This window comes from Molossus molossus, unplaced genomic scaffold (genome assembly GCF_014108415.1).
Source record: "Molossus molossus isolate mMolMol1 unplaced genomic scaffold, mMolMol1.p scaffold_m16_p_20, whole genome shotgun sequence".
NCBI classification, from domain to species: domain Eukaryota; kingdom Metazoa; phylum Chordata; class Mammalia; order Chiroptera; family Molossidae; genus Molossus; species Molossus molossus.
This window is the reverse complement of record NW_023425356.1, coordinates 9276324-9289838: the sequence shown is the minus strand read 5'-3', so window position 1 is coordinate 9289838 and position 13515 is coordinate 9276324. Positions and strand designations below refer to the sequence as shown.

Sequence of the window (13515 nt, the reverse complement as noted above, 5' to 3'; positions counted from 1 at the left end):
TATTCCATAATTCAAAAACCTTTGCCAAACATTGAAGCTTCCTATGGAACAAAGAATGTACAGCAGATCCATGGCTTAGGGGGCCACCCAGTGTCAGCACCACTCACTCATAAAAATCCACAGCTGCCTGCAGAGCGCTTCTCACTTCTTCCGGAAAGTCACCTGCGTCTTGAGGACCAGGGCAGCCAAAACTCTTCCCTTTGGCATGATACACATTTCCAAGATTGTAAAGTGCTCTTGCTTCTCCCACCTAGATGAAGATGGCAGCAGAGTTTTTACTTTTACTTTTTTGTTGTTGTTAATCCTCACCCGAGGATATTTTTCCATTGATTTTTCAATAGAGATAAAGTGGAAAGGAGGGAGTGAGGGAGGGAGAGACAGAAAGATATATATAGAGAGAAACATCATTGGTTGCCTCCCGCACAACCCCAACTGGGCCAGGATTGAACGTGAAACCCAGGTACATACCCTAGACCAGGAATTGAACCTGTGACCCTTTGGTCTGCGGGCCGATGCTCTAAACGCTGAGCCAAACCAGCCAAAGCTAGTTTTACATTTTGAACCCAGAGGTCAAGTGTTATAATGCCTATCACATACATTTATTTGTAATATCCTTGGCACTATAGTCAAGAGAAAGAAAGGTTTACAGTGGCTATCCACACGGAACCAAACAAATAGTTACTTATGAAAGAAGGACCTCTCATTATTTACTTGTCTCCTCTATTTAAAAATTTGTGTGTTTCTTTCCTTCTGCTTTTCTATAAATATTTCTTTTTTGCTATTAACTTTTAGATAAGCTACAGAATGATTAAACAGAATTAAAATACAAAGCAATAAATAAAAAATGTTTCCTTATTACCTTGTCATTAAGTTCTCTGGAAATATCTAGGTGTCGCTGACAACAAACTACGGCTTCATCAAAATTTCCAAGAACTTTTAAGGTGTTTCCCAGATTACCACTAGCTTTGGCTTCCCCCAGCTGGTCTCCAATAGTCCTGGGGGGTGGGAGGGGGAGAAAGCTAATTGTATTAAAATATAAAGTGGCCAGAATACAATTTTCTCTAGAAGACAATTAACATGCTTAAGGTAAGAAGACCCATTAGCCTTGAAACCTACTCTGAATAAAAATTTAAAACTTACACTCCTGTATTTAAATTTAAATCAATTTTCATTTACTTAATTAAACTCCAGGGTGATTTCACTACTATTCATTCATTTAATGAAATTCACCTTAAGGACTCATTTTAAAATTCAATGCTATTTAATTAGAACTCACTAAATGTATTGTTAGTTTTTTTAATGGAATACAAATATTTTGAAAGTGACAAAAATTTAGGGAGAAAGAACATTAAAAAGCTTCAAGTAATTACCTTGCAAGAGTTAAATCGTGATGGTGGTATTCTAATGCTTTGGCATAATCATGCAAATAGAAATAAGCATTGCCCAGCTGGCTGTAAATAGCACTGAGTGTTTTTAGGTCCTCAGTTCCAACTTGAACTGCAGCTTCAAAGAAGGACACCCCAGCACGGCAGTCTCCTGATTTACACAGCCGCTCCCCTTCCAAGGCCAGCTCCAGGCAAGAAGCTTCCATTCTACAAAATTACATAGGACAGACAATTATAACATTACATTATAATGGCACCACAGGGTTTTTCACTTCCAGTAACATAATTTAAATGTGGATTGTGGCTACCGTTGCTCAGAAGAGCTGTCTCTATAACTGAAGTGCATACACAGGACTGATAAAACAGTAAGCCATTATTTATAGCAAGAGGTCATTTGCCTATTCAAATGTCTGTGAGACTCAGGTCTTATACAGAATAGCAAAATATCTATGGAACCCATTTTCTTTGTTATTTAAAAAATTTTTTTTTTTTCTTTATTGATTTTAGAAACAGAGGAAGGGAGAAAGAGGGAGAGATGGAAACATCGATGAAAGACATCGATTGGCTGCCTCCTGCATGGCCCTCACTGGAGATTTGGCCCACAACCTGGGCATGTGCCCTGACCAGGAATTGAACCAGCAACCTCTTGGTGCCTGGGTCGATGCTCACTCAACCACTGGGCCACGCCAGCCAGGCTGGAGCCCATTTTAATTTATCCCCACCACCCAACACAGTGACCCACTTGACCAATGAGAGAAGCTAAAATTGTTTCCTAAACTGTTCTGAGTTGTGACAGACTATAGACTCCTGAGAGTTTGGGAGAATGGGGTGCCTGAGAAAAGTGAAGTTCTAGAATTACACTCTTCTCAATCTACTCACTTGTCCATCAACCCCTCCTCCCATCTCTCTCTTTCTCATACACTCTCACTACTCTCACTCACTCCTTCCTATTATTACCACCACCACACAATCACCTGTACCTTAGAAAAATAGAGGAGCAAAATATCTTGATCTACAAGGCACACTTCCATAGAGAACTAAGTGTCAAGAAACTTTTATGTTAGAAAGCAATGATAGTCCTGGCCAGTTTGGCTCAGCAGTTAGAACGTTGGCCTGCGGTCCAGAGAGACCCAGGTTCGGTTCCCGCTAAGGGCATGTACCTTGGTTGCAGTTTGTTCCCGGCCCTGGTTGAGCCGTGCGGGTGGCAGGACTCGATGTGTCCCTTTCACATCGATGTTTCTCTCTCTCTGTTCCCCTCTCTCCCTCCCACTCTACCTGAACAAAAAATGGAAATATGTCCTCAAGTGAGGATAAAAAAAAAAAGATTGGCAGAAATACTAATTCTCAGTCTATCACTGAATTTTATTTTTATTTATTTATTTATTTATTTTTGTTACAGATGTTTCTCTGTCACTGAATTTTAAAAGCCTGAAGAATTAAGTTACTGTAAATATATCCAGGGAGAAAAAGGACTGATACTCTGGGTTCTAATGCTAAAAGTTAGTAGATGCCCTTCACTGAAGTTGCTTCAACATTTTTGTGATTTCTGCCATGTCTACATACTACCTAATCGCTCACTTTATTTATTTATTTATTTATTTATTATCCTCACCCAAGGACATTTTTCCATTTTTTACCTAATCGCTCACTTTATTTATTTATTTATTATCCTCACCCGAGGACATTTTTCCATTTTTTACCTAATCGCTCACTTTATTTATTTATTTTTTATCCTCACCCGAGGACATTTTTCCATTTTTGCTCAGACAGAGTGGGAGGGAGAGAGAGGAAGAGAGAGCAGAGAGAGAAACATTGACGTGAAAGGAACACATCGAGTGGCTTCCTCCCGCACAACCCCAACCGAGGCCAGGGACAAACTGCAACTGAGGTATGTGCCCTTAGCGGGAACCGAACCGGGGTCTCTCTGGACTGTGGACCGACGCTCTAACCGCTGAGCCAAACCAGCCAGGGCCTTAATCGCTCACTTTAAATGGCTTTCTGTAATTTGTCCAATGCCCTTTAAAATGGCACATCATTAAAAAAATGATCTAGCTTCATCCAAAGCAGGATCTATGAGACTGAGTTTGATGTGGTACTTGTGTTTATTCTTCTCATGCACATTATAAAACAAATATGCAGCCTGGCCGGTGTGGCTCACTGGTTGAGTGTCAACCCATGCACCAAGAGGTTGCAGGTTCAATTCCTGGTCAAGGCACAAGCCCAGGTTGTGGGCCAAACCTCCAGTGGGGGGCATGCAGGAGGTGGCCAATCAATGTTCTTTATCATTGATGTTTCTATCTCTCTCTTCCTTTCTCTAATATCAATAAAGAAAAAAAAAATTCCCTTATGTACCATCACTGGCATACATATCACCCTTTGGAAAACTCTGGTGTAGTTCATCTGTTTTTGAGCAGCACTAAATGATGCCTCACTAGAATTAGCTTTGAGCAAGTCTAACTGAGCAGTGGGCCTTGATTTTGCCTGCACAACAGTGGAGCTCATGTGGAGCGCTTTTTAAAACCCTCAATGCTGGGTCCCACTTTCTGGGTGTGAGGTCTGACTGTAATATTTTTATTAAGTCCCCAGGTAATTCCATTGTACAAGCCAGGGTTGAAAATCACTGCCTTAACAGGAAATGTGAATTAAACATCCACTCATCCAAAATGCATTCAAATATGATAATACTTTTGTATTTCTAGTAGCAGGTCAATTAACATGTTTCTTCAGGTGCTGTCTTTTAGGCTCCTTAGAGCCATGAATTAAAATGAAATTGTAAAAGTAGACAATAAATCTGGTGAAGCCAAAAGAAAATCTGGACTAACAGTAACAGAGCCAATGACAAAGGTTCAAAGCTGACTTCTGGTTCAGAAGAGCAGGTTTATGTTGTCACCTCTGCCAAGTCTTTTTCAAGTTTTACACCCAGGAATATATATTTTTTTATGATTCAAGTGACTTAGCCAAAGGCTACTGTTTGTTCACAGTTAGACTAGTGATTTCAACCTCATTCATGGATCCAGGCAAAATAATGCAAGTAAACCTCTATTAACACTTTCCTTCAACATCAGACCAAGTCAATTAGATATAGGAGGGATGATCTAAAAGCACATGAAAAAGTTAGTTAAACCTTAAATTGTTATATTTAGATCATTTCAAATAAGTCTGTATTGTCTCTCACAAGTAAAAACTGTCCTTTAGAACTATATTTTGAAAATGAAAGAGTTCATAAAAGATTAGAGTATTTTTGTTGAAGGTTGTATGAGGTTACTGGTATAATATTCTATGTGTAAAGAGAAGTGAGAGTCAGAAAAACAGTAAGATGTAAAAATGTGATTTTATTAAAGGTTCTTTTGCTAGATGAGGTACCTTAGCTAGTTGTCTTTGTTTAAATACTGAAACCACAGAACTTCTAAGAATTATCATAGGGAAAAAATTCAAAAATTCAAAAAGCCACAGAATAGAGCCTGGCCAGTGTGGCTCAGTGGTTGAGCATCTACCCATGCACCAAGAGGTCACCAGTTCAATTCCTGGTCAGGGCACATGTCCAGGTTGTGGGCCCAATCCCCAGTGGGGGGCATGCAGGAGGCGGCCAATCAGTGTTCTCTCTCATCAATGTTTCTCTCTCTCCCTCTCCATTCCTCTCTCTCTTGCTCTAAAAATCAATAAAGAAAAAATGTATTAAAAAAAAAAGATATATGTAAAGGGTGTTCACAGCAGCAAAAAAATAATTTAACTATCCATCAATAGAGTACTGGTCAAAAAAATTCCCTGCCATCAACCAATGGAAAACTAATGTCAGCCCATGAATTCTCAGGTGTGAGGGACAGTTTCACACAGCAGCAGCAGCAGCTCAGGGTGACAAGGCTGCTGACCAGGACATCAGAGAAAACACAGAACCAGCTCTGCAGAGGTAAGACACGGAAAAATTATCAGTTCACAACAGTGTTGGCCTGTGTCCATATAAAACAGAGAGGTGTTTTCCTCAAATAAATGTCTTCACAAGTATCTGACCTTCTGGACTGAAACTTATACAACATGATACTGGAACTGTTAATCCAAATGATGATGCAGTTAACAAAATTTGGCTATTGTCTGAATTGTCATGAACTACAAATTTTTAAAAGGTATTTCACATAATTCTCATTAGAAACAGTGATAGCAAAGTGGCTACACAGCTAGCTGTTCTTGAAATCCATGGAGTGAGATTGTCCTATAGAATAAACTACCTTAGAAAAGTTATTTCAGTTACTAATGCCCAAAATCAAGTCCCAGACTGGAGTTTATGATTAATTCTAAGACATATTATGGCTCTGGTATATTTTATTAGAAAGAAGTTAATATTCTGGCAAAATCTCAAACACCTCAAAGAAATATATCTAATTGCAAAATAGTCAAGGCAGGTTGGTTTATAAATATTTTAGAAGATCATTAAATAGTAACAGAGAAAGTAATTTCATATCCTCTCTGTCTCTATGAGAGAATAGAATTACTTCATTTGTTTACCAGTTGGGTTGAAAACAAAGACAAACAGAGTAGAAGGCAAACCAGGAAAATATCTCTCCATTAAAATCCATCCCACATACAAAGTTTCCTTTATTCTTCCTAATGGCCTATCTAGTTGTATAATCAGAGAACATGCATTTCTAATAACTATAAATAATCACAGATGGGAATGTTTTCAGTTTTGCTAACTAACTGAACATGATAATTCCTCACTTTCTGCACAAACTCATGTTATTTTAATTTCTTTCCATTTTTATATTTTAATATTTTAAACTTTTCTTCCATACTAGATTTTTTATTTATCTCCTTAATTTTGGTTTCTTGCATTTGCAGTACATCAATGAAAGCAAAAGAGGTTTAGAACACTGATGATACTTCATTTTAAATGATTTAATACCTTTTATATCCAAATCTGACTCTTCCCTCAAAGGGCTCACAAATGGTGGAATTCAGAAGTTAAGATTCAAAACAAGACTGCTGTGCACCTTCCCACTGTGCTATCGAATCTCTACAGATCTTAGCTCCAACCTCTGCGTGTTCTTATTGGGCACTGACCTTTTCCACCATTAGTCCCGGCCCCCACAATTTTCATCCATTCAATTTGCCATGTTTACCTAGTGATTTTAGTTTATTTTGTAGAAGGAAGAGCAGTGCAAAATTATCTTGATTTAAATTCTGAGTGGTAACAGTTTTAAAAGTGATTTTACTACACATTATATCAAATTCAATTCTCAAAATAACCTTCTGAGATAGGCATTATTACAGAAGGGGAAACTGATGCTCAGAGAGGTTAGGTGACCTGCTTCAGATCATACAGAGGCAAAGCTGAGAAGTGAAATCCTGTCTGTCTCTAAATCCAGTGCTCTTTCCTCCATGTTATCTCAAACTATTTTCAGAAAAGAATATTATTTTTTTATTTATATTTATATTTTTATATATATGAGAGAGGAAGGGAGAGGGAGAGAGAGAAACATCAATGTGAGAGCAAAACATCAATTGGTTGCCTCCTGCAAGCCCCCTACCAGGGATTGAGCCCGCAACCTGGACATGTGTCCCTGATGGGAAATTGAACTGGCAACCTTTTGGTGTACAGGACAACACCCAACCAACTGACCCACACCAGCCAGGGCAAGAAAGAATATTATTAACAACTACATTTACCTAGCAAAATTGAAGAATTCAACACCGAAACAGTATTAATTTACAACTTATATGCAATAGTCTAATTTTTTACAATACTAAAAAGTATTGAAATGTTTATAATTCATAGTAACAAGTATGGACAAAATTTCTCAAAGAAATACAAAACTAGAGAAGTTAGTAAAATGAACCTGATATACCCAACATCAACAATTACCAATATATAATATATTATCAATGTTTCATCTCTACTTCCATCCTCACTCACCAACCCCAGATTCTTTTGAAGTACATTCCAGAAAGCATGATTTCATTTATAAATATGTCAGTATGTATCTCTAAAAGGAGTCATTTTCAAAAATATATAATCACAATACTAGTTATCATACCTAAAAAAAAAATTAACAGTAATTACTTAAAATTAAAGTTTAGAACTAATTCCATTTTACTATCAACTTCCATTTCCCTCTATCTTCACAATTATGTTGCAAAATATGTCATAAAACATTCTAATACCTCTCAGGAGGTGCCTTAGTGTCCAAAGAATTATTCCATATCAAAATTACAAACTCCAGGGGTAGATGAGAACCTCCACAATGAAAGAACCAGATGGACAAAACATTACATGCTAAGTGTTTACTACAGTAGAGTAATAACTTGCACTAGAGGCCATGACCCCTAACATAAGGGATACAAGCTATTACTTTCCATTATACAACAATCTGATCAACACAGAGAATGCTGATCTTAGAGCACTGATTAAACCAGAGATTTGTTTGGTACATTCTTACTAAAAATAGTTACAGAGTTTTAAGTTTCTTTTGGTGAAGTCCTATGCCAGTGTATAACCATGTTTGACATATGCTGTATCATGGAAAAAGGACAAATCTAAGACCTTCCTACAAGAAGAGCTACAATCCACTCCTCCTTAGCTACTGCTCGTACAGAATGAGGAGTATACCACTCTTGTTTTTTGTTTTGTTTTTCATCCTCACCCGAGGACATTTTTCCATTTTTTTGTACAGATAGAGTGGGAGGGAGAGAGAGGAAGAGAGAGAGAGAGAGAAACATTGACATGAAAGGGACACATCGAGTGGCTGCCACCCGCACGACCAACCAGGGCCGGGGACAAATTGCAACCGAAGCACATGCCCTTAGCAGGAACTGAACCCGGGTCTCTCTGGACCACAGGCCAACGCTCTAACCGCTGAGCCAAACTGGCCAGGGCGAGTATACCACTCTTGAAAACATTTAGCAAGACAGATAAACATCTTACTAAGTTCATCTCATGATTGTGTCCAGTGAAGTTCAATAATTCTATCAAATGTGGACTGAGTCCAGCTGGTGGCTCAGTGGTTGAGCATCTACCCATGCACCAAGAGGTCGCTGGTTTGATTCCGGTTCAGGACACATGCCCAGGTTGTGGGCCTGATCCCCAGTGGGGGGCATGCAGGAGGCAACCAATCAATGTTCTCTCTCATCGATGTTTCCATCTCTCTCTCTCTCTCACTTCCCCTCTCTCTAAAATCAATAAAGGAAAAAATGAATTTAAAAAAAAAAATTGTGGCCCTGGTCAGTCTGGCTCAGCGCTTAGAGTGTCAGCCTGTGGTCCCGAGAGACCTGGGTTCGGTTCCCGCTAAGGGCAGGTACCTCGGTTGCGCTTTGTCCCCAGCCCTGGTTGGGTCATGCGGTGGCAGCCACTCAATGTGTCCCTTTCACATTGATGTTTCTCTCTCTCTCTTTCCCTTCCACTCTATCTGAACAAAAAATGGAAAAATGTCCTCATGTGAGGATAAAAAAAAAATGTGGACTGAGCTAGACGACATGCTAGTCATCATGGCTGCCCTAAGGGAGCTAATGATCAAAGAAGGGAGTGGCAAAGGAAGAGGAGACAAATATCTGTTTACATAAACATATACATTAAATTTTAATATAGTTGGTGCTAAGATACGCACAGGAGCACAAAGAGGGCATGCAGACAAACTATGGAGTTTCAAAGTGGTTTCCAAAAGGAGATAATCTCTGAGCTGACTCTTGACTGTTAAGAGTCTAGATGGTAGATGAATCTGAGCAACACTTAGGAGGTAAACCTGTCTAGGCTTCGCACTGGGTACCGAGAGTGGGACGGGAAGTGCATATGTAACTCCCAGGCTTCTGGAACTATGCCCCAAAAGACAGGATGAGTGAAATTCATATATTAAAAGCTAATTTTAATTATGTTGAATATCTTCTATTTTCTTTTATTTGAAACTTTATTATTATTTTTTTAATCCTCACCTGAGGATATTTTTACATTTATCTTCAGACAAAGTGAGAGGGAGAGAGAGAGAGAGAGAGAGAGAAACACTGATGTGAGAGAGACACCTCGATTGGTTGCCACCCGCACAACCCCAACTGGGGCCGGGGACAAACCCAACTTAGGTATGTGCTGTTGGCTGGAATTGAACCCGGGACTCTTTGGTCTGCAGGCTGATGCTCTAAACGCTGAGCCAAACCAGCCAGGGCAAAACTTCATTTTTAATAAAAATGCCCTCACCTTATCTATACAAACTTCCTTGGCACTATGCCCTAAAATGAACTATGTGCTCCAAAGGACAATCTCACTGTTTCCTAAATATGTGTTAAGACATCTAAGGTAGCAAAAACTTTCATTCATTAGAGATTTTGAATATTCATTGCTATATGTTCTGATGTTGATTTAACATTAACCTGTAACAGTTTTGATAAAGAATTTATTACTATCTAATTGCCTTACTAAAAATTATGTCTTGTTCTAATATTTGTTTGTGTTTATTTTGCAGTTTAGTGCAACGACCAGAATTTCCAGAATAAATGTTAAATAATAATAATAATAATGAAGCAGATATCCTTGCTTTGTTTCCATATGTATCAGAAATGTCATTAATATTTTATCACTAAATATTAAACTGGCTATTAGCTTATCATGTTTAGAAAAGTATCCACACATTCCAATGTTAATACCCATTTTTTAAAAAGTTCATTTAGAAAGACCATTTAAAAATTGTAACAAAAAAATTAGGTCATTCAGCTGACCACATTACAAAATCCATCTTTTACCGCCAAAGACTTAGAAATATTTTTCAATTTTATATTTGCATTATAGAAAGTTACAAAACTATAAACTATTCATAAACTCTTCCACAAAAAAACAATAAACAAACTATAGTATATAATTGGTCTCTTCTACTATTTCTCTATAGAAAGGATATAAAAACTTAACAACCACCACAACAAAAGAAAACTTCGTTTATAGGAGATACTATGGTTGGTATATTTTGAATATTTACAAAGTTAAATCTGAAATGACCAGAGTTAAATACATATTTAAATAAGGATTAAAAATCACCCACAAAGAAAGCAGTAGTCTTACCTGTAACGAACATGAAAAGAATGGTCTTCCCTCATGCTTATCAAATTTTCCTCCATCGAGTCATATTATAAGCTGAGTATAATATGAAATTATTTTATTTTGTGCCAATCCAGTTCTTTACAATGTAGAATTGTTGCAGAACACTGTCCGGTTAGTATATAAATGAACTGGTGTTAATACATCCTAAGCTCCTGCTTCTTCTTTATTAATAATAAAAGGAGGTCAATGTCAGACAGCTTAAAGGTTCAAAATGTGTCCCAAATCCTTGCATCTCTGGCCCTTTCAGCAGCACTTCCGCAACATTTCTGCAAAAGGAATACAAGATGCTTTGCTTGAAGTCCTATTTTCAGAGAATAACCTAAAGTAATTCCAAGCTGTACACAATCACACCACTAACTCCACCGACTGTTCTGTCAATCACAGGAGAAAAACAGCCAAGAGCTTAGCTCTCACCATGAAGCTTCTAAATAAGGATGTAAATATGAGATTATTTGAGAACTTAAGTTTAATTTTTAAACTGAATTAAAATACAATTTCATGTGATATGTTCTGTTATAAACAAATATAGAATATGTATGATAGTTCTTTTTTTTTTTATCCTCACCCGAGGACATTTTTTTCCATTTTTTGTTCAGATAGAGTGGGAGGGAGAAAGAGGAAGAGAGAGAGAGAAAAAAACATTGATGTGAAAGGGACACATCGAGTGGCTGCCACCCGCACGACCAACCAGGGCCGGTGACAAACTGCAACTGAGGTACATGCCCTTAGCGGGAACCGAACCCAGGTCTCTCGGGACTGCAGGCCGACGCTCTAACCGCTGAACAAAACTAGCCAGGGCTGTATGATAGTTCTAAAAACAAAAGTATGATGCCTCAAGCTTTTAAAAACAAGTAAAATGAAAATTCAATAATTATTTGAACAAGTAGATTCTAAACTCTGTACATTTATTTCCTCAAAGAAGATATTTGTGCTGATATTTAGGTTATAATTGTATTCATTTGCTCTCAAAGTATATTCTATTTGAACTCATTATGGCCTTTAAAATATTTTTATTAATACTGAGTAGGTACAAAGACATTTAAGAAATATGTGTATGGTAGAATGAGGCAATAAACATTTATATACCACCACCCAGTCTAATATAAAGAACATTATCACTGCCTTTGAAGTCTCCTGGGTGCAGCAACCTAATCCAGCATATTTCTTTCCCCTCTAAGGTGGTACTGGCATCAAAACAGACATATAGATCAATGGAACAGAATAGAGAGCCCAGAAATAAACCCAAACTTATATGGTCAATTAATCTACGACAAAGGAGTCAAGGATATATAATGGAGTAGAGACAGTCTTTTCAATAAATGGTATGGGGAAACTGAACAGATAGATGCAAAAGAATAAAACTGGATCATTCTCTTACACCATATGTAAGACTGAACTCAAAACAGATTACAGACTTAAATGTAAGACATGAAACCACAGAACTCCTAGAAGAAAACATATAGGCAGTAAACTGTGATATCACTCTTAGTGATACTTTGGGGGAAATGTCTCCTTGGGCAAGGGAAACCAAAGAAAAGATAAACAAATGGGACTACATCAAAATAAAAAGTTTTGCACAGTGAAGAAAACCATCAACAAAAACAAAAAGACAAGCTACTGAATGGGAGAAGATATTTGCCAATGATACGTCCAATAAGGAGTTAATATCCAAAAAGATATGAAACCTCATACAACTTAACACCAAACAAACAAACAAACAATCTGATTTAAAAAGGGGGAAAGGACCAGAATAGACATCTCTCCAAAGAAGGCATACAGATGGCAAAGACAGATGAAAAGATGCTCAGCATCACTAATCATCAGAGAAATGCAAATTAAAACTACAATGAGATCTCCCTTATATGTATAATTTAAAAAAATAATAAATGAATAAACATAGCAAAAATAGACTCAGATATAGAAAAGAAGATGATGGTAACCAAAGAGGAGGAAGGGGACGGGAATTTTAAATAAAATTTTTAAAACAATAAAAATTAAAGGAAAAAATAATGTATAGAGAACCATTTTAAAAATAATTAAAACAAGAAGACAGAGAATGCTATTCACCATTTTACTAGGACAATTTATAATAATGGTTTTACTATTCTCAGAAGAAGAGTATCCTCAAAAAATTCACTCTTACATTACAATCTTAACAATTAAGTAACAGTTCTTATCTTAAAATTACTCATTGAACAAACAAGCAATTCTTGATTCAATGATTCATGTTGCAAGAACTCTCTTACCAATTTAGTAACAATGTGTTCATTCATGCTCTACATTGCATGGAGTTAGCAAATCCATTTCAGATTTAACACATACTTTATATTTTAGTGTATATCTATTATATATCTATTAGTGCTACTAATTTAACACTATTAAAATATTCAACAAATATTAAATTATGAATTGTTCATTAGGATAAGAAAATTTAATGACATGACCAGGAAATATAATGGAAATTATATTTTTTCAAGAATATTAATAAATAAATTTAACCTCCAACCTCTATTAGGACTTACAACTAATAATTTGAAAGGAACACATATATCCTTAAATAGCATCTCCCAGGTTTTAAAAAACAATGCTCTATCCGCAGCAGAATTTTCACTGATACAATGCCTAGAGAGAAACAAAAGGAAAAAATTAATAAATGGAACTAGCCCTGGCCGGTTTGGCTCAGCGGTTAGAGCGTTGGCCTGCGGTCCGGAGAGACCCGGGTTCGGTTCCCGCTAAGGGCACGTACTTCGGTTGCAGTTTGTCCCCGGCCCTGGTTGGTCGTGCGGGTGGCAGCCACTCGATGTGTCCCTTCACGTCGATGTTCCTCTCTCTCTCCCTTCCTCTCTCTCCCTCCCACTCTATCTGTACAAAAAATGGAAAAGTATCCTCGGGTGAGGATAAAAAATAAAAATAAAAAAAATAAATGGAACTACATCAAACTAAAAAGCTTCTGCACAGCAAAAGAAACAAGCATCAAAATAGAAAGGGAACCCACTGTATGGGAGAGTATAATTGCCAACAATACATCAGATAAGGGGTTCATTTCCAAAATATGTAGAG

At 37.3% G+C, this 13515-nt stretch overlaps 1 protein-coding gene across 3 annotated transcripts in view; it reads right to left on the bottom strand.

The window, feature by feature from the left end:
* Positions 1–13077, bottom strand: part of GPSM2 (G protein signaling modulator 2) — a 50362-nt gene extending 37285 nt beyond the window's left edge. For all 3 annotated transcript variants that reach the window (XM_036271985.1, XM_036271984.1, XM_036271987.1), the window contains exons 1-5: positions 12978–13077; positions 10417–10721; positions 1371–1592; positions 860–995; positions 108–250 (exon numbers count right to left, since the gene is read on the bottom strand). In XM_036271985.1, the coding sequence (XP_036127878.1) occupies positions 108–250; positions 860–995; positions 1371–1592; positions 10417–10472 (557 nt within the window). In that variant the 5' untranslated portion in view covers positions 10473–10721; positions 12978–13077. The remainder of the gene's footprint in view (positions 1–107; positions 251–859; positions 996–1370; positions 1593–10416; positions 10722–12977) is intronic.
* Between the last annotated feature and the right edge of the window lie 438 nt (positions 13078–13515).